The following is a 26,228-nucleotide window of genomic DNA, read 5'->3' on the forward strand; positions in this document are numbered from 1 at the left end:
GCTGCTCCTCAGACCTACCATCTGGCTATGATATGTAGACGATGCATTCTCTATTTTTCTACATGGCTCAGACACATAGCCAACACTCAAGGCATCCCTTCAATAAAAATCCTAGTCAACAGGAAAAATTAATTTGCTCTGATGACAGTGCACTCACGTCAGAACTCAACCACACATACAATACCTTTTCAAACTAATAGCTACAACCCCCAATGGATCAAAAATATATGAATACAACCCCCTCCCTCCCCTTCAAAACATACAATGATCAATCCATCACCATCCCACATATCCATGGCACTTCAGAAAAGATGGCTAAGATACTTAAGAAATACAATCTTGTGTTGTTAACCTCCAATTCACACAAATTAGTAGCCTTTATTTACTTTCCTAAAGACCAGCCACCATCAGGATCTTGGAACACCAGGACTACTTCTGATTCTACCAATATGACTGCTCAGGTTTAGCAGACATGGTCTTAAATATCAATTACTGGTTCTGTTGGAAAAGACCACATAACTTCACCAAAGCAAATATGAAAGACTTTTAGGGCAAACCAATGGTGAAATCATGAAAATGTAAGAGTTGTTGATCTAGGGAAAAGACAAAATATTGATTTAAAGGATTAATAAACTCAAGGCAGCAGCACAGGTGGAACCTTATACAGAGAAATAAATACAGGTTGTTCCAAAAGGACTTAGTTTCAAATGTCTTGATGCATATGCTGCTGCATCAAGACATTTAACTATGTTTTGATGACTGTGTAACTCATGTCTTTCATCTATCTATTCATTGGACATCATCAGATACCATATGTTTTCACACTAAAATTCCTCTTTTGTAGTCTATACCATGTTTCAGAAAAATGCTTTGTCATTTTTCTTTCAGTTGTTTGTGAGGTCATCAGCCTTGTTCATGCTGGGTAAAAGTAAGATCAAGCCTGGCTCACATATGTGATTGGGAAAAACTGACTTTGAGGTTGTTTACAGTTGCCATAAATTCTAATGCACTTGCTGGTGTGTCACAAGTTACTTTCACCAGTTGTGGGAATGTTGTCCCGTCCCATCCCTTTCTTTGTTTGTAGGTTCCGAAGCAGTGGCATTAGTTTGATGATGCCTTTAGTGTATCATCACTTTCAGTGTGGTTAGGATAATGGCATTATATTTTTTTTGTTTTCGGCCTTGATCGAGTTGAGTACTGTTGACATGATTATGTTACAGAGCTGGCATATACGGGTGCTTTTTCATCTAAGCGCTGAGTGTGGATCTGTGCTAGCTCGGCTTCAATTATTTGGATTTTGTGGGAGAAGCTTTGGTTGAGAGTAGTGAGGCACTGTTTTCAAGCTTTCAAGAAAAATTTCAATGCATTTTTTAGGAATTGTTTCACTGAAGGGAGGCACAGTACGCACAAGAAAGACTAGTTCAAGTTCACAAGAAGTTTGTATGTGGATTCATCGATTTTTATGCACTGAAATGGATGTCACATCCAATTAAGCAAGAGATTCCAAAGAAAATGATGATGCAGAAAGAATGCAGCATAATTCTCCTATGATAAGTCTCTGACTCCTTGGATGTCGGATGTTAATAATAATAATAAGGATGATGTCAGTTATGAAAATTATAAGTAGCGAGGCCAGACTAGTCACAACTGTTATGCAGAAACCTGAGTATGAAAAGAAACTGGCTCTATAAGAAAGACAACTCAAAAGAATTGTCATTATTTATGCTGCAAGTAAGTGTAAGAATGAATATGAAAGAATAACTCTACTGAATGCAGGTGACAGATGCAGAAGAGATTGTTCAACTAATTCATGCACATTTTGCTAAAAACTATCCACCTGCTATATACAACATTGCCTCTTCACTGGATGTGAGGTGAGAGGTGAATGAGAAGGTGGAGATGAGGTGACTCTTCACTGGATGAAGAAACTCAGGCGGGAGACACTAGAGCTGTTGCACAAACTGAATAAGAATTCAGCAATAGGGACTGATGGGATATCAACAGTGATGATAAAAGCATATACTGAAATGGCTATTCCTTTTATCAGGCTATATAATCTGAGTCATAACAGGGAAGTGTCCACAGAAGAGTGGAAAGAATGTATCTAACTATCTCTGAAGTGGTGCTGAAGATTTTGGAAAAGTTGGTTAGGGCTTGCATTCAGAAATGTTGGTTGACAGAGAAGCTATACTTTGCAATGAACTAAGGTAAGGTAATGTTTGTGCAACTTGCTCACATTCTGTAAAAATAGTTCCTGAATTAGATAAGGGAAATGGATATACCACGATAGTTCTGGATTTTGCTAATACAATATTGACGACTCGCATAAATTGGAGAATATGGGATTGGATTATAAAATATTGGCATGGATAACAGGAGGACTGACTGACAGATATCAAAAAGTGGTATTTGGGGATGTTAGTCTGCAAGATTTAAAGTAACCAGTGGTATGCATACCACAAGGATCAGTCTGTTATTCAATCTGTACATTAGTGACTTTGGGAAGAATTTGACATGCAGCATACAGCTAATTAATGGCATTGCAAAGATAGGTAGGACAACAGGGGCAAATATTCAGGGTATGCTAGGTGTGCGATGCTCATCCACTGAATATCCATATCACCAATATTATATTTTTGGCATTTATTCCTGTTAAAGACTCCTAACTGTTTCCAGACTTCACCTGATTCCTGAAAGTAAATACAATATACTATGAAGAGGACACTTTTCGATGCATAAACATTGCATCACATTCACGTTAATAGTCCGGGTGTGCATTCAAAATACATATACCTTTGAGCCCTTTGAAAGGATATACAGATGGTGCAGTGGATGAAATTCTTAGCATTCTGGTAGTTTTAAACCGCTCAGAAGACGAGGCAGGGTGAGCTCTGAGACAATAGCACCTAGAGGCTGTGATTGGTTATTGTGTCAACCAAGCCAATTGAATGTTGTCATTTGTCATGAGTTGCTGTTTTTGTTTTCTGAGTTTCATCTGTTTACATGCATGAAGTGTGAACTGATGTGGTGGGCAAGTTTTTATATATATATATAACTTTTTTGCCCATATTTACAATGGGAAACAGTGTTGTGGTCAAAGGAGATAAGTCTTATCCTCCCCTTCCAAAATTTACGCCTTTAAGTAATTCAAATATGCCAACCAAATATAGCATTCTCCTTCATTATTGTTTTCTAACACACAGTATCTTAAAACAAACACATTGTCCCCCACTCTGCACAGATTTACAGTACGAAGTTTATTTTCTCATCATGTATACATAATATTTATAAATATACAATTCAAGTATTACTATCATTTTTTCTGTTAGTTTTTGGCTGATTATTTTGTTATAGACAAATAAACATATTTTCCGTATACAGTAAGACCCTGTTTAACACTGATTCGATATTGTTTTTTTTTTTCTGAACCCTAAAAAAGTGCTAAATATTCCATGATTCAATATAATGCGATTCTACTCGAAGCCTAAAAAAAGCACTACATTTATGCTGATTGAATTCATCACTGTATTTTCTTTTGATTTGTATATATAATATGATTATTCTTGAATCCAAACTCATCAGCAAAAGGTGACGATTCGTCGTAGTGCTGTAATTCCCCTAAACCCAAAATCTATGTTTGTCCTGTGCATTTGTTTTCCTGTACATTGTGTAGTTGTTCATTGGCAGTGAAACAGTGTCCATGCTAACAATACAATTTGGAGTGCTGTGTAAAACTTTATTTATCTGCTGTAATCATTGATAATTGACAAAGGAAATCAACAAAAATTCCATTTGTTCATTAAAAATTAATCATTGCTTTCATTTTTTTTGAATTCAAAAGGAGTGGGTGTAAAGATGAAAAAACAAAATTGATATGAACAAGCATTTCACTTGACATTAAAATGTAGGTGCTGAGGCAATTAGAAAAAGGTGAATGTCAAGTTGACATTCGAGCTGCTTTAAATTTGTTTACTTCTACTATATGAACAATTTTAAAAAACAAGGACAAAATTAATTATTCAGCAACCACGTCTTCTGCAACAAAGGTAACCCGATCCAGAAACAATGTTTTAGTCGAAATGGAGAAATGTCTTTCCATTTGGATTGATGATGAAAACCAAACACAACATGCTGTAATGATTTATCTTTTATATAGTGTTGACTGTTGACTGCGCCCTTTATATTTATCCTTATGGTTTAGAGAATGAATATTTGAATTTTTATATCCATTCTATAGCTTGCACTCTATAGTTAGTTTCTATTGCATATACTTTACTCCAACCTTACTCTAATCTGATTATCTAAGCCCCCGCTAGTAATCCCTTAACTTCCTATAAGTGCTCACGCGCTGTAAGTGAAAAGACTTTTGAAATCGGCAATTCACCGTTACAGGTCACTAACTCCCACACTATGTAATTCAGGAAAAATTTGTATTATTTATCGACTGTGCCATCCTGAATTAGTTGTAAAGCATGAGAAGATTAGTTAGAACACGTATAGGATATATCACTTTCTTAAATAAATCTTAATTATTCAGTTGTGGCAATTACTCTATTTAGACACAGGTTCAATTGTTTTTGTGAGACAGTGCATTGGTCGAAGATCAGGCGATAAATTTAACCTGGTGCTGGTGAGGTGGGGTCCTAAATAATGTAGTGTATTATAGAAATCCATATCGTTTTAATCAATATTAGATTACGTACTGTTTAAGTGTCCTGTAATTTTACAGAATAGAGATGCAGATCCACAAAATTAACTCACGGTTACTGACTAATTCTAAATCAATTCACTATCATCATCTCCGCTAAATGGCTCCTCGTCTGTCAAAGTGTCATCTATAAGTTGACATAACCTCTGTTCTTCCTGCTCGTAACTCATCCGGTAAAAAAAGATATTATTCTCAAAATGCTATCTAAATATTTACGAAAACATATTTGCTTATAGTTGGTTTGTAAAAATATAGAAGACACAGCAGTAACGATAATATGTTAGTAGAATATACATCAAAAACGTCATGCTTTTGGTAAGGTGGGGTCTGGTGGACCCTACACTTTACACCTCTGCACACTAAACTTGCTTGTGTGGAACAGCCTGTCGTCTACGGCATCAAGTAGTGGGTTATGGCAGGGAAGCTATACTGAGGCATGACTCACTGCCACACGTTAAAAAGTTTAGTCAATTTAAAATCTGTGGGGTCTGTGACACCCCACCTTACTAACGCCAGGTTAAAGAAACAAAAAAACATGTTTATTTAACCTTAAACAAACTACAATATAATACACAATAAACATTTGCTCTCTAAGGCCTATCACGAGCTCAAATTGTAACCTTTACAATTAGACCCATTATTCACAGTGCTTAAATAACTTGTTTACAAGTCTAGGCAATTACTGGCTGCTGCAAAACGACTTTGTTTGCCAAACATTCTTTCTTAGTATATACTAGCTAACACTCAGCCGCTATTAACTCTTATAGCGACTTAACAACTAATTTAACAGGGCTATGTTCAGTGGACATACATGCAAATCTTATGTGTTACCTTTAACATTAGTACAATAGAATCTATTCACAATTTGCAGTATCATACACACAATCCTACAAGATTTGAAGACTTATGGTGGTCTGTTGACTGCTTCATTTTATCCTATGTACTGGCTTTCACTGATCGATTCTTGGTGATACTCTTTCCTGGGAATGGTAGCATTGCTCTCTGTTGGTACTGGATATACTGTGGGTGCTGCATATCTGGTCGCACATGGTACGTTCTTTTATTGGGGAAAACACATCTCCGAAGAAAAACTGCCTCTCCTAGGTTCCCCATACCTGGAGGGGGCATGCTCCAGCAAAACCTTGAGAGTCTGAGCGAGCCGACGAACAGCAGCAAGAGAAAAAAACTAAGAGTGTCCTGAGGTCCTCAAGATGCTCTTATACGAGCCGGAGTTCTTTGTCCTAGGGTTGTAGATCCCGGATCTTACGTAAACATATTGACGTCACGTGCCTTCACCTTCAGTTTTGGTGGCAAAATTTCCAAATCTGAGTGACCTTTAGCACCTTTGTTCACTTTCAGGTCGCCAACATGATGCTGACTAATCCTTTTAACTCGATGCACATGTGCTTTAACATTCGGTTACCTTTACAATTTATCATCAGAATTTAAACATTAAACCAACATAATGTACAATTCGATGTCACTTTTACAATTCAACATCAGTATTTAAATATTAAATTACAGTTATATACAATTTTGTTTTTTCCACATGATTTATAACCTCTGTAAAATTGATTTTGGAGAATTTCAACAACAATTCACTGCATGAGATTTTACAATGCCATTAAGTCGGGCAGTACTCATGGAAAAGGCCAGAAGTATTTTTAATCATATTCAAAAATATAGAGAGGATTTGAGCAAAACTTTGCAGCTAGCAGAGGTTGGTTCGATAGATATAAAAAAAAGAAGCAACCTCTACAGCATTAGAATCACCAGAGAGACAGCAAGTGCAGCACTTGAAAATAATGATTCTGAAAATGAAGAACCCAAAGAACTTGGTACAGATTTCCTCAGTAAAATTTTGATGGCAATAACCAAAATCATTAATCAATTTGTAGCGAATGATCCAGATTTTGAAAGAAGTGCAAAAGCAAGATGAGGCATTTTGGATTTGATCTCTTGCTACCGACAATTGCTTAATGAGAGAAAAACAAAATGACAAATGACACTAGATGACTTCATCACTAAAAAATCAAGAATTTCAGAAGAACAAGAACCTTCAGCAGCACAAAAATAAACTTTGTATTTCTGTGTATGTATGTGTTATTTATGCTGTATTTTGCAAGTTCATATAAAAATAACTTAAAATTAAAGTAAACTTGTTTATTCTTGGTCGCGTGTTCCCCCAATCCCTGTTTATTTACTGTGTGTTAAAATGACTCTGTTTAACGCTGTTCCAGTTAGTGCTTTGCTAGGAATGCATCCTAGATATACATCATCATCATACGTATCAAGGATTTAGGCCTAGCATGGCCTGTTCCGGCCTTAGAAGTCATCGTTGAATTGTTTAAGAGGACGTCCTGGTTTTCTTTTTCCTAATGGCTTGTACTTTAAGGCTTGTTTTGGTAATCTTTCTGTTTTCATTCTTTGAACGTGTTCCATCCATGTTTATATTTAATTTTTTCTATTACCGGTTCTTGGTTTAATTCTTTCATAATATCTTCCGTTTCTTTTGTGATCAAATATGGTATACTTTGCAGTTTTTCTTATAAACTTCATTTCTGCTGTTGTTAATCTTTGTTTGTCTTTTTGTTTTATTGTCCAGATTTCGCTGTATATACAAGTAGAGTAAAATACATTATCAGATAGTTTTTGTAGTTTATAAAAAATATTTAAAATAAGTTAGTGAGTTTTGACAATTTGTTTGTGTGTGTAACCAAGGGGCAACATTTGGTTACGATTAATGGATAAATTTAAATATTCGAAGTTATCATACAATTAATTGCATCATTAGACCAATTAAGATGAGTACTGATGTGCTACACACTCTTAAAACTTTCATTTATCGTTAAAAATACAACCATATGGTCAAACTGACACGAATTTTATAGCATGGTTGCATAGGCCACGACACCACTGTAAAGTAATCAGAAGTGCAACTTCTGATTACTTTACATTGATATGCAGTACTTGCAAGAATGATTTGTATAAGCTGGAATTGTGGACATGTGAAAATGACTATCAGTTCAGTGTTAATAATTATAAGGTCATGCAATTTGGTGTGATTAGATATCCAGTGTTGTATTATATTGGTGAATTTATGCTAGAAGAAACTGATCAGGCTAGGGATCTTGGAGTTTTAACAGTTGAAGTTCAAGGTCCATAAAACAATGATTATAAATACAACTCCGAATAATTGCAATGCTGAAATGAACCTTGACAAGTAAGGATAAATAAATCATTTTGCCTCTTTCAAGGCCTTGATTAGTCCTCACTTGGACTATTGTGCACAGGCCTGGTCTCTTGGTTTGCTTAGTTATTTTGATACAGTAGAGAGAGAGAGAATGCAAAGGAGTGTGTTAAAATGATATCAGGATCATTGAATACTCATATCATTTTTACTAGCAAACAGGAGAAAGAGAGGTGATGTGAATGAGACTTACATTCTTCTGAAAGGGTCATACATGATACCAAGAGATGGAATTTTTCATTTAATGGAAGGTGGGAAAGAATGAAAGAGCATCCTTGAAAGTTGAGAATGAATGATATCAGGAAGCAGGTGAGAGCTAGATTTTTCTTTCATATTGGTGCATGATTGTAATGGATTGGATGTTGTGTGTATGCAACTAGTGTGAATGACTTCAAGAACAAGTATGACAGTTGGATTAGATAGTAATGGATAGATAGGGTTAGGGACTCATTTCTCGATGCGTCCCTGACTCTTTGGAGGTCTCTCTTTATAAAAATAAAGAATAATATGTATCTTGCAAAACCATCCTTGTATGTTATGTCATTATCCTTAAATCTTTTTAGTTTTTAAGTTGAAGAAAATGGAAGGTAGTAGCTGTTTGTTGAAAAGTTTCATTGCAAAATAGATATGAGCATGAAAATGTTTGTCATTTTGAAGTTTATCTCTATACGTTTATTAAAATGCACTGACACATTCTGATTGATCTGTCACATATTGTTTTCATATATTAAATAATACAGTATTCTCAAAAAGGCATACATTGATTTGCTTTCCAATGGCATTCTGTATTTCTTCATTGCTTCTAATTTTTCAGTCAGTGTGTGCAGTGACATGTGTGGATAATTACTTATCCAGATGCATCATGTGCTGTAGTTTCCAAAAGAAATAGTCATTTGTGATACTTTTATATCAGACCTGTATCTTTATCTATTTTAATCACATATTCCAGCATTTGCACTTTTTTTTTTTTTAAATAATTTCTTCAAATACTTGGTGTCTTATTTTCAGGTTTTATATCATCTTTTATTTTTTTATTTCTTTTCTTCATTTCTGAGATTCTTGGTAATCTCCAGAACATATTACATTTTGATGTGGTATTATGTTCTGTTCGTGACACCAGGTCTATTCTTTTTTATTTTGCCAGGAATATGCCAACTTGTTTACTAGAGTCTATGTGATTTTTTTTTCATTGCTAAATGGGAAAAAAAAAAGTGTGCAGTGACATGTCTTAATTAAACCACATCGTTATTTTACCTATTTTATTCATTTCTTACCCTTAGAGACTATTCTTTTCTTCAATTTACTGACATTTACTTCAGGTTTTGTAGTTGTTCTGCTAACAATTTTAGTAACATGGTCTTAATAGATTATTAAAAGTACTCTGTTAGAACCATCACAATTTATCCCTTTCCTTCCCCATTAAGATTTCTTAACTTTTGGTGATTAGTAAACTGTGGGTACAATGTGTGTTTCAAATTTCATATGAAGAATATACTTGAGATGTGCATAAGGTACAGGAAGGATACAGTGCAGTACATGACATTCTGCTGTAGTCTAGTAGCTAATGTTGATTTGTTAATGATATGCAGTACTGACAAATTTGGTTTAAAACAAACTTTATTGGACTGGGATGAAAGACACAAAATATTAGAGTAAAAAAAGAATACTGAATCGAGAATATAATTATTAGGTAGCTGTTGGCATTAATGTGACTAATGTGGCATGCAGATGACACTTTATTCTTTTGAGTAGTATGTGTGTATTTTAGCCTTAGTTTTTCTTCTTATATTTTAGATTTTGAGAGTTAATGCAAAGTCGTATTTATAATAAAAATTTCTTTCCCATTCTGTAGTTTCTGAAATAATAGCAGTTCTGAGATATGAAGTACATATAATTTGAATGTACGCTGGTGTCCAAAACCTCAGGACAAACACTGTTTCTGAAGATTACAACTGCAAATTCAGATGAATCAGCTTGTGGCAATATGTAAAACTGATTATTTTGAGTAGAAAGTGAATACATTCAGAATTTCGAATCACATGCAGAGGGATCACGTGGTGGTACTAGCAGGATAAAAAGCAAATTGCTGTGCTAAGCAAATTGTGTTTAATGGAAGCTCTTTTCTTGAAGGAATAAAGTTGCAAACTTGGATATCCTGTAATGCCTCAAAGATGACATCAAGATTTCAGGTAGAAAAGAATTATTGCAGAACTTGAAGAAGACTACAGAATTATTGATATTGCCAGAGAGTTTGGAATCTCACATAGTGTTGTATTCAGGCTCTGGGCAGTGTTTCAAACAAATGGAATGTGTTCCAGATCTTTACTAAGAGGTTGCCCTCGCTCTACTATAGAGCATGAAGGCAGGTTTTTGGTTATAACAGCAAAACATAAACGATGCACCATACAGGTCATCTTCTACACTCTCCAACCAACAGGCTGCAGGCCTGTTGGTTGGAGAGTGTATGCACTAACCTCAAATCCTACCATAGACATGGATGTTTATCTTGAGGTGGGAGAAATTTCATTACTGGTGTGATACTATTGTTGTGCTTATTTGGAGGACTGTGAAGTAACTTGAAAAATTTCATACTTAAAACAGAGTTTCTGGACTATATAAAAAATATATAATTAATAAAATAAATACAAAAAATTTATTAGCTCATTAATGGTACTAATGTCAGGCTCACAACCTTTTGAGTGGGAGTCGCATTAAGAAAAAGATCTCCATTCTCATGAAGAAACAAAAATGAGTAACAACCTATGTATAAGCTTAAACACTAGTTACATAAAGTAGTTTAACAAAGTAATTTCCATCCTGTCAGCTGAAATTAGATGGAATATGGTACTTAAGATACTAAAATATGTTTGCCCACTTTCATTTTGGAATAATCAGAACTATTTTTTTATTAGCAAAATAGGCAAAATCACTGCAGGCTGAATCATGGTAATTGCTGTGACCATTGGCTGTATATCAAAAAAGAGATATACAGTTATTCAATCATGCATAAAACAAAAACATTTATTATTATTATTCATGATACCTCCAAAGAGTCCACAGACTCATCGTGGGAGGACACCTACAACTTTACTTTACATTAACTTTACATTAAATTAAACATCCCTTGCAATGTCAGAATTCTATAACCCCCATATGGAGACTAAATTGATTAATTTTTTTCAGATTGCTTCTAAAATTTGAAGATTGCATCTGAAGATTTTATTCTTCCTTAAAAAAGCATCCAATCATCAATAGCAAATTTCAGTCATTGAGGATGTAAAGCACAGTACACTACATGTAAAAAGCTGCAGTTTGTTAAGAATTTAATAAATCACCATGCCAAAGCTGCAACTCCACTGATGGCTTCCTGATTGATTTTTAAAGTGAATATTGAAACATCTAATACCAAATTAAAATTTTTATCCCACCCACTTGAGAGAGAGAGAGAAATAAAATCATTAAAAATTAAGCAAACCTGTTAAAAATGACAATGAGTTAAGTAACTGCCAAGTAATCAGTGTTTTTTGGATCATGCCCCACCTCAACGTCTCAAAAATTTTGATGCCAGTAATATTTGGAAAATATTCCAAATATTCCAAAGTCTTCAAAAAATCTTGAAACGAAGTTGCAAGTTCAACAATAGTGATGAAGCTACAACAAGATCCTATCAGTGATTGGAAAAGCTACTTCCATCATGCATAGAGGACCTGAACCAAAAGCACATATCACTTAGCACTATGACCATAACTGCTAATGCACTAAGTCTCTTCAACATGTTGAAGGACAAAGCAGGACCCAATTACGACTACAAATTCAATGCTTTTTGTACTGCATAATGTGAAAATATTTGGTGAATCTGCAAGTTCTGATGAGAATGCTGCCAAGGAGTTTGTGGAGAAATTGGATGAAATTATTACGGAGGAAAATTATTTGCCACAGCAAATATTTAACATGGATGAGACCTTGTTTTGGAAAAAAAGCTCTTAAAGACCATATTACAATGCTGTTAGGGAGTAATGTGGCTGGATATAAACTGAAACCATTTGTGATATGGCACAATGAGAATCCACGAGTCTTCAAAAACATTAGGAAGCATACTCTTCTAGTTCATTAGCAGAGATATAAGAATGACTCAAAAATTGTTTGTGAATGCCTTAATCAACTGTTATGTGAGTGAAATGGAAAGATATTGTGTGAAAGAAAATGTAGAATTTAAAATTTTATTAATTCTAGATAAATCTCTGGGTCATCAGTCTTATATCGGTGATCTTCACCAAGTTCAAGGTCATATTTCTCCCTCCCTTCATTGATCCAACCAATGGATCAGGAAGTTCCAGTAATGTTTAAGGTTTATTATCTATGGAGAACTTTTTCACAAGCCATTTCTGCTAATGAAAGAAACAACCAGACTCAAATGCAATTCTGGAAAGCATTCAATATTTATCATGCTATTAAAAATATTGTTGTAGTTTGGGACGAAGTGATCTCTCAATATGAGTGGCATATGGAAAAAGACCTTAAAAAGGTTTATGCATGATTTTGGAAGTTTTTTAAAGACCTTTGTAAAGCGAATAAAGAAATTGTGGGCCCAAAAAAACAACCTGAATTTTGAAGTGAATGACGACATAGTTCAACTCATAGGAAGTGCCCCTGAAGAGTTGACCAACAAAAAATTTGTCAAACTGGAGGAACAACATGTTGCAGAAAAGGAAGAGGAAAAAAGAGAAACATGGAGAGGTAGTTAAACAATTCACAGTCTTGCAGGAATGTTCTCTGCAGTTAGCGATGTTCTCAAAATGGTTGAAGATATGGACCCCACTGTTTAACACTACTTATTAGTAAAAAGAAAAGTACATGATGTGTTTGCTTGCTATAAACAAATTTATGATGAAAAGAAGAGGAATAAGCAAAGCACATCAGACATTTTCATCAAAAAAACAAAAGTTACACTAGAAGAGCTGCAGCCTGGTCCTTCACATAGGGAAGGTAATGAAGATGTGATTGTGTAAGGAGATTTGGGTGATTATTCTCCTGTTTTATAGTGGCAGTAATGCATAGTGCAGTTTTATAATAAGGTTTAAAAATTAAAATGACAGTATACTTATTACTATTAATTCCCTAACCCCTATAACTCTGTTGAATTAATGTATCGACTTACATTTGAATTGACTTGCATCCTGCCTTATGGAACAGAACCCCGGCGAAAGTCGAGGGATGACTGTATATGTGTATGCGTGTGTTTGAAGAATGTTTACAAAATTAAGTGAAACTTACAAATTTGCTTAAGTTCAGTTACTGCTTTTTGTTTATTCAAATGTTTTTTTAGTGGCAAAAAGTAAGTACTGAAAGCCACAAGTTTCATTGGGAGTGTTCTCTCTCTCCCTGGCTCTGAAAAGCAATTGCAAAATTGCATGCTTTTATGAATAGCTAAATTTCAAATGACAAAAGGGAGCAAATACATTTTTAAGTATATTTTTCAATGAACTGCATCATTATACTCTTATCTAATATGGCTACTGTACTCCAATAAAAACTCTCTTCAAAGTTAAGTGTGTAACAATGTTTATTATACAATAGAAGTGTGCTTTAAAGAGCACAAACATCAGAAACGAATACTTAGGGTAATACCTTCTTTACATCGTCAAAGTCCTCCCCCTCCCCCTCAATGCTACATTCATTGTGTTAATCTATCTTTCTGAAATATTAATCATATTTTAATTAAGCCTCAAATGTAATTCATATCAAATTGATTTTCAAATTAAATTTCCAAAATTGCAGAAAAATGTATTTAATTTTTCTGATTGTTTAGTGCAACAGCTTTATGTTATACTTATTATGGACAATATCAAAGTTGCATCTCCAACTGCATAAAAAATGTTTGTTTTTTATGCTTTAAAGCATTCATGAATATTGGGCTGAATATAACATTCAAAAACTTGAAAGCATTTTATGTTGATTATAGCAGCCACTTCAAAATTAACACAAAAATTTAATAGCCCTACAAAATACATAACACACACAAACAGTGAAATGTACCACATTTAAAACAGAATCTGTCTGATGCAGAAATTGTCAAAAACCATTAACATGGTCAAAAAGTCTCTAATCCTGTCATAATAACACAACAGAGCAAGAGCATGCTACATACCAACTTATACAGTCATGGCCAGTAGCTTTATTTCAAACAACTGACTGCATCATCCAATTCAATGTTTGAGCATGTGAATGCACAGGCACTAATGAGTTTCAGTCATGCAGCTGTAAAATCTTGGCTTCCAAGTGTGACATTCACATCAGCTTGAAACTGAAAAAAGAAAAATAATTGCAAAGACACTAAAAACCGTAAAAATTCTGGTTTGTCAGTAAAATCATAAAACATACTTTTTTTCCATATATTTTTATAGGAAAAATCATAAAAGGGTGACAGCTATGAATATGTATCAGAATAGTAAAGTTGGGAGGTCAACATTCCTATAATAAAATTTAGGCCATGCAAAATTATGGCAAATATTCCTGCTCCATCTTCTATAAATATACTGATCAGTTATTTACAATTAGTTACATCTTCCCTTCCTCAAAGACACGCATATCTCACTCGAGAGAGAGAGAGCGCCAATGTTATATCTCTGTTGCAAACTTCATAAAAGAGAACAGGTGCACAACATCCTGTTACGAAATGTCTTTTTAACAGTGTGAGCAATCCCACTTTCAAGTTTGGAAACATATATTAATGTTGTAGATTTCACATTCATGACAGCAAAGGCTTTACCCATTCAGTCAATAAGGCTATAAATTAAAACTGAGTTGCATGAATGCCAAACACATCAATTTAAGCAAATAAGTAACAAATGCACATTAGTTATAAAAAGAATTATATATATTTACACACACAACATGCTTAGAGGATGGTAATAATTTACATGCAAACTGAGTTCCTAGAATGTGCTAATAAAGATCCAGAAAATTAAGACCCATTATCCCACAAAAATATATTAAACAGGTGAATATGTAGTTACCCATGTGACAATTTGATTATTTTATGCTGATAAATGAAAATTAATAGAATTTTTAAATTAAAAACAGATTTTTGATTGCATTAAAAAAAAATCACTTTATAATGAAAATATTACAATTTCACTGCACAGGTACACTTGCAAACCTAGGGTCCTGTGAATTATTATTGTGAAACAGTAACTGGAATATAATAATCATAAAATATCACTTTTTAAAAAAAAATTTTTTTTAACCCTTTGTGAATGGATACCACTTTAATTTTTTCCCATACAATAAGATTTATTTTTAATTAGTACTCATAAAAAGGTATATTATTTCAAAATTGAGCAAAATAAGGCCACATAAATCACGATCATACTACATTTGTGTTATTAATCCAAAAAACCAAATATATATTAAAAAAAAAAACAACAACAACAGAACATTAAAATTTGCAGTTTGTTGATCAACAAACTGCAAAAGAAATGGTGCTGACCAAACATGTTCCAATGTACAATAAACACTACATGTTCATTGTCTACATTTCAATGAAAATACTTAACTAGAGCTGCTAAATATTCAAAAATTTTTAGTAATTTGATCACTTTAATTGCATGAAAGTTAATCAGCCATACATACACTTTTTTTGTATACTTGGATATCATGGGATGGTGTAATGAGTTTTTTTTTTTTTTTTTTTTGCGAGACACCATAAGTGATTGAGTGTCTCACAAATAAAGTTCATTACACCATGACCTGTTATTCAAGTATTAAAATAAATAAATAAATAAAAAGTAATTCAAACTGATTAAAACTTGGGTGAGATTAAACCTAGTATTAAATTCAACTTAATTTTCTCTTGAAAATAATACACTATAATTATACTGATTATATGTTAGTAACAATAAAATTCTTCTTAATTATTATAAAAATAATAATTTTTATTAATGGACCAGCATATATAGTAATTACACTTTATAAAAATATCCACTGCCATCTTCTAATGAGGCAGACTGATCTAGCTACATTAGCTGACATCCCCATTTGAAGGTATAATCAGTGATTAACCAAAAGAAAAATGTTGAGCAACCAAGGGAAAAGAATCAATGAAAGTACTAAAACAAACTTAATGAAAAATATTGGAAATCTAGTTAAAATTATCACCCCCCCAAAAAAAAATCTTAAAATAATGAAAAAAATTTTGACTATAAGTGATATTTGATAAGAAATACTTTGAATAACAAATATAGCAATAGAAGATGTATTTCATACAAGCTGGTTTTCTAAATTTTAATTTCCTCACCTTTATTTTTTAAAGTGCTTTCTCACTATTTTATTCTGGATTACAAACTAGTTTCACAATAATGATAGTAAAACTAAAACTGACTGTAAAGAAGGTATACATTTTATAATGAAGTTTATTACATACATAAAATTTAACATAATACTGAGTATGTAGAACAAATCAAAGATTCAGATTAAAATAGTATTTAATTGTGAATAAGTATACAATAAAAAATGAGATAAAGTTACCAAACCATTTCAGCATGACATTGATATGCAATACTTGATGTCATCTCCTGAATAATGACTGCAGTCTTCTTGGTCATCGAACTCTTAGTAGTTAAACATTTGAAGAGAAAGTGCCAAGGTGTAAATTTCCTGATCATTACATGAGAAAACTGAATATACATAAGGGAAAATATTCATCACTAACTGACATGCAGAATTAACTTCCATTTAAGAAAACATCTGGATACTTGTACTTTTAATTGTAAAGGAGAAATGGACTGCTCGGTATTCTAAGCATTTAAAAATGGGCATTTAACCTCAAATTGCACACATTTTGCTCTTGTATTTTTACTTTGGCAGGTATTATGTATATTCTCCAGTCTTTGCATCACTCTGAATAATCCTATTCCATACTGGCTCACAATTCCAAACACATAGAAAGTTCATTAAGTAAAGGATATTACATCTATATAAAAATGAATCCTCTAATATATTTTCATCCACCATAAGGAGTACGCTAATTTTTCAGAAATCAGTAGGCAGCCGGTCTCTTTCAAACTGATGTTCCTTACCCAGACTCATTTGTGTATGCTCACGTGTTCCACAATCAATTCTGCCAAGTACAAATTTATAATGAAAAATTTGTGTGGAATGAAATGATCTATCATAAAAATGTGGTGAAAAATAAGGGTTGTCCCATATGTAGTTTCACCAACAAGAAATAAAATATTCCTTCAACCATCACCGCAACTGCTGCTTAAATCCACACAAACAACGGCATTAGTAGCTTAATTGATAAAGTATTTATGTACTTTAGAACAAGTTTACTTCAATAGCAATTACTAGAACTATAAGTTTGCATGGTTCACATTTTAAACTGTCAAGATGTCCTTTAACAGTTCACAAAATTCAACTGTTATAAATGAATTGTAATCCTGAATAACTGCATAGTTTTCTAATTAAAAACTACTTAATCTTGATAAATGCTTTACAACTATTTATATGCTAAATATTTATTTAACATTTATTTTTTTCTGAAAGAATTTTTGCATTAAGGGATACTAAGGCAAGTGATGTGAAGTCATTAGCTTCTATATACGAGTTGCCCAGTCCTGAAAAATATTTCAGGAGCAAACTTTGTTTGCTTACACTTGGATAAAGGATTAAAACAAGAATATGATTTCTTGACATGTTTAATTTATACTTTCTGAAAGAAAAATTAAGAAAGAGGATATTATCTGTACAAAGAATTTCCTCTACCAGTCTTTATGGATAGAAATTATAATTAACACACTCGTGTATCTGCAACAGAGTGGTTTCATCATGCATCATTTATTTGAAAGACAGATTAGAGTCAAATCCTAACAAATAATGAAAGGAAGAAGAAATTAAGTTTTTCTCAGGCAGTTATTACATTTATAAAAATCAGTTTAATTGGCCTTAAACATTACTAGATTCCTAATAAGTGAGCAAGTCTCTAATAATACATAAGATATACATATATTTGAAGCTAAAAGCTATTTCTGTAAAAATTTTCATAGATGTGGCCCATAATTAAAACCAATTCGATTTAAAAATGCTTTTTCAGAATGGGTTTTAGCTCTCTCTTCATTGTGCATGTAAACACGTGTGAAGAGGCTTAAGTGCTGTGAGGACATCATGTTGGAGGCTTAATGGATTTTTTAACAACACTCAAAAAGAATTAAAATAGACTTTAATACTTCCTATATTTCGTCCTAGTCACTAGGACATCTACGGGGATTACAAAAAAATTAATGTAACATATGCACAAATAACAAACAATACTAAGCCCAACCACATGGGTGACACCGACTGGGATTCATTGCTAGATCACCAATAAACATGAAGTATGCTTTTATATTTCCTTAATCCCATATACCAAAATACATTAATTAGGTAAGACTCGAATGTAGGTCACCAAAATAAACTTCACAAATAATGCTGTTTTGTACTTTGTAAAGAAAATTCCCAAATAATAATCTATAACAAAGTTAAGAGCTATAACACATTATGTAAATAGATTTTACCAGTCACAGTCAAGCACCTTGGCTTCATTAAAATCTAATATAATGTCCTAATGGGTTGGTAAAATCTATTTACTACACATAAGGAGAAAATGAGAAATGGGTACAATGTTGGATGATTTTTAAATTGAAATTTAATCCCATTCAAGATATGAACACGTCTCACATCTTGTTTTGCCTGCTTTAATATCTTAGTTGTGTCTGTCTGTGCATGCCCATGTTCTTAACTATACTTTTGATACTGACTGGATGTGTTAAATGAATGCCAAAAACATAACATGTCAACTCAAGAATCATACCTTGTTGTAATCAATGCTCTTTGAAGAGCAAGCAGTTGATTAATAATATGCTGCTGAGTGCTCTCTAAACTTTCCATTTTTTCCTTATATTCTGCATCCTTCTTTATAAGCTTATCTTGAAAAAGCAATTCTTGCATCTTTAATGCTTGATTCAATTCTTCTTCACTAAATAATTTCTGCATCTGAAAAAAAAAAAAATAAATAAATAAATAAAATTGTGAACACAATTCTTCAATTACTCAAAATTTTACAAATACCAAACTCTACAAATTCAATGAAAGAAATAGAAATGTGAGATCCAATATTTCAAAATTCATAGAAAATGCACATTTGAAGGTGCACCTCATTATGCCATATGAATTATGTAAAAAAAAAAAAAAAAAAAAAACAGAATAAACATTAAAACATAACTTTTGGATGAATTATCAAACTACTCGACTTCACTGACACAATATTCATGTTCTTCAAGAACTCACTTTAGTGAGTATGGGAGTGGCAAGGTACCCAATGTCTACCATGCTTTACTTCATGTGATATACTGTATATTATCTGTAGACTGGTCCTTACTCTTCTTTCTATCTTTTCTTCTTGCTCTCCTCACAATCATTTTAAAGTATTCAAGGGCTAAGGGTGAATCTGTCCTATTTTACTAGTTTTTCATCTCGTTCAGTGGAGTCTGCCTTCTCTCCCAGGCAGTCCCAATCTGACTGGTTAGTGTGGGATGAATTAGGATCAAAAAAGCCAATATTTGTAATCACATGTATCAGGAAAACCAAAGGCTGTATATCCCATGGCTAATAACCATCACAGGCATTGTAATTACACAAATAAGGCATTTCCGTCATGTCAGAACAGTGATCCAGACTTAAACTTAACCAGGAGGTCTCAATTTGATAAGATAAGATCATTTAAAAAAAAAAAAAAAAAAAAGGGCAGACAGCACTACAATCAAAGAATATTCATTGGCATTTGCAACTATAGGTCTCTTCAAGGTGAAACCCAATTGGAAGAGCTACTGAGAGAGAGACTAAAAAAATAAATGGGATGTGATCAGACTCTTGGAAGTGAGAAGAAGGAAAATATTTAATTAAATTGCAGAATGGACATTTATTATACCATGCAAACTGTGATAACAATTAAAAGATAATCTAATTGACATGAAAGAAATATCAGCCTGAGTAGCAGAAATAGAAACATCTATAAATAAAGATATCAAATTAAAATTGCACAAGTGTGCATTCCAACTGTGGATTACTCAGATGAAGAATGATGGAATTTTATGCCAAACTAGAAGCTTTTTTTTTTATATTACAGTAATGAATTTTATTATATTCTCATGGGTGACTTAAATGCAAAATTAGGTGAAAACCATAAAACCTAAATTCAATAGGACAGTTTGGAAGGGAGAAGAGAATGAAAGAGGGGGAAAGACTGCTGAAATTACTGAAGATAACAGACTATTATAAATTCATTTTTAATTAAAAGAAACATTGTAAATAGATATGCAGCAGTATAAACAACTAAATCTTTAATGAAATAAATTTCATAATAACAAATAGGATACATATTGTAAATGGCATAACAGTTTTAAATGATTTTAATAAGGTAGTGATCACAGAATGGTAAGATCTAAAATTATAATTAATAAGAAAATGGAAAAGAAATAAATTAATCAAAAAAGAGTTCAACGCAACAAACTCCGAAAATTGTGCTAAAGGGTCAAAGCTGTATAACTGAGAGGAGACCACCACATAGCCTTTAAAGGAATGAGGAGAACTGACCAGGGCTTCTGACCTAATGTCCAATCCTCACCTTCTAGTGGTGCACCATTAGGTATCTACCTGGACACTAAACGAACGAGGATGGGCTGGCAATTTGGGATCTAGCAGACCAAATTGTATTCTTATTGGCATAAAACCACAATATTAAATGATAGTACAACATGACAGAATTTCATCCGGCTGGGGAGTCGCCTGGTTAAACAAGGCCCCCCCCCCCCCGTTGTTTTTGCCCGGGCCAAACAGTGAAAAGTCAGCTACTGGTACAAATCCTAAAACATACCCCAACTCAATATAACCAGAAACTATCAACATAAGAAGCCTGAATGGTAAAGAAATGGAGCTAGCTGAGGAATTGGATAACTACCAGATTGACTTTAAATACAAAATGTTATATTCAGGTAATGACAATCAAGGAAAAGAAGGAGTAGTCATTGTATTCAACATTAAATATGAGGCTAATTTTCTTGAATGGCAGGCAATTTCAAGTAGAGTGATGTGGGCAAATATCAGAATGGGGAACTGGACAATGAAACTTATTTGTGCCTATGGTCCAACAGAAGGTTCTGCTATGGTAGAAGTGTGGGAATTTTTTGAGGCTTTAGAGAAAGCAACTGACACAATGAAAAATTGGTCCTTGTTAGGGATCTAAATAGCAGAGTAGGAAATGATTGTCAGACACAAAAATATTTTGGGAATATTTAGAGAAAAGAGCAAGGCTAATAATAATGGCAAATACTTGTTGGATTTCTACTCAGGACATGGACTAGTTATTACTAAAACCATGTTCCAACATAAAAAGGTTGCACAAATTCACATGGAAAGAAGACGCAAGGAATAAGAAAAGTCTCATTAACTATATTATTGTTGATAGTGATGTTTTCCCTCCTGTGTAGGACACTAGAGTGTATAAAGGATTTGAAATTAGAAGTGATCACCATTTAGTCTTGAGCAGGATAAAATCAAATTTCATATTGAAAAGAACATAAGTTTTAAAGCGAATAAAAGTTGAACAGCTCTCAGATGTGAAATGTAGGCTGAAATGTACAAACATTATTCAAGAAAAAATGAAAGAATTTGAGAATATGAATCAAGCCTTGGAGATTCAATAGCAGTCGGAAGAAAACACTGATTGATTCAGCCAGAGAGGCATGTGGATAGAAAAATCAGAACTCCATGGTGGACATAGGAAGTTAAAGAGGCAGTGAAGGAAAAGAAGAAAGCATATCAAAAGTTCCTGGCAAATAATTCAGCTTGTGCTCTTAGAGAATACACAGACAAACGTAAGAAAGAGCTAAACAAAAGTCATGGAAAGACTAAGGTAAGAAGTTGGAAGTTTTTTTTTTTTTTTTTTTTACTTGGTTAGACTATAATAAATTTAGTTTAATCCTTTATCCAAGTGTAAGCAAACAAATTTTGCACCCGAAGTATCTTCAGGACTGAGGCAACTGGTGGTAAAGGTGGACTAAGCTCTCATCACTTGTCTTAGTATCTCCCATAATGCAAAGCACATCTCCTTGCAGACATGTATAATGCTATGCATTGAGGGAAGGGCCACTACCCAGATCGGTTTCGAACTTTATTGAGGTTTTGTCAGTCATATTTACCTATACGAGTTTCCAAAGGGTGTCTCTCCATTATTTCCACCTTAGTATCACCACCTCTGGGTCTGGCTCCCACTGACAAGACCTCAATAAAGGTTGAAACCGGTCTGAGTAGTGGCCCTTCCCTTAATGCATAGCATTATACATGTCCGCAAGGAGAAGTGTTTTGCATTATGGGAGATACTAAGACAAGTGATGAGAGCTTAGTCCACCTTTACCACGAGTTGCCTCAGTCCTGAAGAGATACTTCAGGCACAAACTGTGTTTGCTTACACTTAGATAAAGGATTAAAGTAAATTTATTATACTTTGGTAAGAACATAGAAGATAAATATCTAGGTGGCATGTTATTCTGGAGGTTACTGAAGAAGCTCAAAACAGGGAGGAAAAAGTGCTGTAAAAGGAATTAGAGATAAAGGTGACATGAAAACTGGATAAAAAGATATCCTTATGTACAGAGGAATTATTTCAAAAAATTACTAAATGAAAAGATCAGTGAGAGCACAGTGATAAAAAACACCGACCAGACATGCAATCAAGAATACATATCCATTCTTGACATAGAAAAAAGCCATCAAAAGACTGAAATGTGGAAAGGCAGCCGGAGTAGATGATATTCGACTAGAAATGCTCAAGTATGGAGGTATAGAAGTCTTACAATGACTGCATTGCATAATTCAGAAGACCTGGACAGAGGGACAAATTCCAGATGACTGGAGTAGAGCTCTTATAGTACCCATATGTAAAAAGGTAAATAAAACTGAATGTGCAAATTACAGAGGTATTTCTCTACTGAGTATATCTGGTAAGATTTATGCAAGTATATTTCAGAAACAGTTGAGAAGGATTGTGGAAGGGAAGCTTGGTAAAGAAGAAGCTGGATTCAGGCCAAATAGAGGCTTCACTCAAACCAGGATCACATTTTCTCATTACGACAAGTAGTTGAGAAATCATGGGAATATAACAAAGATCTATATTTAAGTTTTGTAGATCTGGAAAAAACATACGACAGGGTGCTAGAAGAGACGCTATTCAAAACGCTACAATTGTATGGTGTCAATGGGGCATTATATCAATCAATACTTAGTTTTTATTTGAGTTCTAAGTCAGTTAGAATTGAAGTATACAGGAAGATGGTTTGATGTTAAATCTTGGGTCAGACAAGGACGTACATTATCCCCCCTCCCTCACTGTTATTCATTATCTATATGGATCACATTATGAAGGAAAGTGGTATTAAATCTGGTATCAAAACAGGAGATGTTAATGTCAGCTCTTTGCTTTATGCAGATGATATTATACTGTTAATAATCAGAGATTTTTATAGATGTTTATTATCATAATATTAATCCTACCGGCTGCATCATTGATTATATATAGGATTTTTATTTATTTTTTTAATCTCTGTATTTCTAACAATTATTTTTAATTTCCGAGTGCTTTTATTATATTTATTTATTTCACAAGGGTTCACTAAGATTGGTGCAATGACCTCTTTTTTTTTTCTATTTCTTTCAGAATCCAAATAAATCACTGACTGAATACCAAAATACAAAATAAATACATACAATATATATACACTTCAAACAACTTTACATAACTATAACTAACTACAAAATTAATTGGATCCAAGGCCTTTTAAAAATAAACTTACACTTAAGACTAGACTAAACACTTTGTTTGCAAAATGACAAAATGCTCATAGCCAGTTTCTCTCTCTGTGTTAAGGCCCTTTTCCAAAGATATATGACTTTATTCTTCATTTTCACAGGATCTTTTCTCATTACTTATGTAGCATACATTAATTCTTCCTTACTCGATTCCGTCTCTTTTTAGTAGAAATAATAGTTAGATCTGGCGTCCTTAATATAGATGAAACTTTCTAACCAGAGTTTTTTCGAACATTCCTTTAGAACGTAAATAGCAATTTCTTCTTTTATTCACTAATACTTATTAACAGTCTTACAGCTTTCACTTTAAAAAACTTACAGTTCTACAATTCCCTTTTCGGAATCTACTATAAATCTTCCAATTAGTGTTTCCTCGAATATTTCTTTTAAAACAATCTATAGCAATAATTCCCTTTTATTTATCAACACTTATTCCACATTAAAACTTCATAGTTCCACGATTCCTTTTTTGGAATATATACTATTAATTTTCCTCCGACTGTCACATAAAATAACTCAATTTCCTCTGAATCTAAATGTCTGCCGGCCAGTGTTCTAATTTTCTTCCGAACGCTGCGTTGTTTACTCTCCTGTTGCTTCGATGCCGAACCCTTTCTGCCAGCAGTCAATCACACATCAAACTTCTCGGCGAGCATGTGCACTCCATGAAAATGGAAAGCGAGAAACTAGGTATAATGGCTGACACGTTGTCTCTGTTAGCGACAAGAGAATGTCTTCATAAAAAACAACTTAATATTTTAAATTACAATAAATTTGCTTAAAGTAACACAACTATTCAAATCCGGTAAGTACATAAATTTTTAACTGCTTTATATATCACTTTGACAAAACAATTTCAATAACGGGCACATCGCAAATGCCGACAATGCATGTTATGAAACTAAAACTAATAAACATACTAACATAGACAATACGTAAAAATATTCAGAATTTTAAATGATGATTATTTTTACAATACTTCTAAATAAATCCACTACAAGTCTGCAAGATTCCATGACTAAATTGAATAACTTGTAATAGATATGGTATGAAGGTCAGCAATAACAAGACAAAAAGGCAATAAAAATAGGCAGATGCATTGAAAATATCAACTTTATTTTGAATGGAGAAACTATAGAACAAGTAAAACATTTCAGCTACTTAGGTACGATTTTTAGTGAAGATGGTGAATTAAATATGGAAATAGACATCAGGATTAACAAATCTGTATGGTAGGAAGTCAAATGGATAAATTTACATAGAATAAGAGAGTAGTCAAAACACTAAATTAGCTGTATACAAGACAGTGTTCAAACCAATTTTAACTTATGGACCTGAGAGCTGGGTCAGAAGTAAAACACTTGACCAAAGACTAGAGACGTCAGCATCCAGGAATGTGTTACCAGAGCTAATCTCAGGCAGTATGGTCACTTAAATAGAATGGGAGAGGAAAGATTAGCAAAAACAAGTGTTCTCTTCCAGGTTGGCAGGAAAAAGACCCAGAGGAAGACCAAGATATAAGTTGATTAATATGATAAAAAGTGCCTTAAAAGATAGAGATATAAGATCTAACAATGTTGGAGCCTTTACAGGTAACAGATTGATTTGGAGGAAAATTGTAGATAGGAAAGTTAATAACGATGTACATTTTTTCATGTAGTACTATCATATCCTGTACACCTCTTGAGGGTAAATTTCAGGAATTTGATAATGATGACCGTGAAAATTTAAAACTTAAAAAAAAAAAAAAAAGAGAGAGAAAACAGATATGAAGCTGTTTTAAAAGATAATCTCCAAATAAATTCAGAGAACAAAGAGGGAGGAGATAACTTAGATGAGATTAATCAAAAACTAAACAATACTGTAATTAATACACAGTGTGGTCCATAAGTTTTAGTAGAAATATTATAAAAAATCACAAACACGTAAGAGTAAAATAAAAGATATTTGTTTATTCAAAATATGATCCAATGGCATCTATACAGGCTTTAGTATTGCTGTACAATTTTTGGAGATCTACAGAAAATTCTGCTGCTGCTTATCTTTAATTCATAGGTTACAACTTTTTTGGATGGCTGGAACATCTACACACTGGTGTTCTTTCAGCTTCATTTTCAACTTGCAACAGAAAATAGTCCAGAGGGGACAAATTTGGTAACTGTCAAAAAGTGATGCACATTTGCAGTTTTTTTGAGCAGGCACATTATCATGCAACAGGAAAAAATCTCATGGAATACAGCAGCATGAATGCATTTCAGGAGACTATCGTACCTTCTTTATAAAATTCTGCATTTACTGTTCTCCCCTCTGATAAGAATTCTGTATGCACTATGCCTTGAAAATCAACAATAATTATCAACATTATTCTGA

General features: G+C 33.3%; 1 protein-coding gene across 3 annotated transcripts in view; it reads right to left on the reverse strand.

Annotated features, from left to right (window-relative positions):
- Positions 1-26,228, reverse strand: part of LOC150107309 (transforming acidic coiled-coil-containing protein 3-like) — a 319,360-nt gene that overhangs the window by 35,686 nt on the left and 257,446 nt on the right. For all 3 annotated transcript variants that reach the window (XM_090391174.1, XM_090391175.1, XM_090391176.1), the window contains one exon: positions 18,808-18,989. In XM_090391174.1, coding sequence (XP_090247300.1) covers positions 18,808-18,989 — 182 coding nt within the window. The remainder of the gene's footprint in view (positions 1-18,807; positions 18,990-26,228) is intronic.

This window comes from Typopeltis vanoorti, chromosome 4, assembly GCF_054136105.1.
Source record: "Typopeltis vanoorti isolate ZY-2024b chromosome 4, IOZ_Tvanoo_1.0, whole genome shotgun sequence".
Classification (NCBI taxonomy): domain Eukaryota; kingdom Metazoa; phylum Arthropoda; class Arachnida; order Uropygi; family Thelyphonidae; genus Typopeltis; species Typopeltis vanoorti.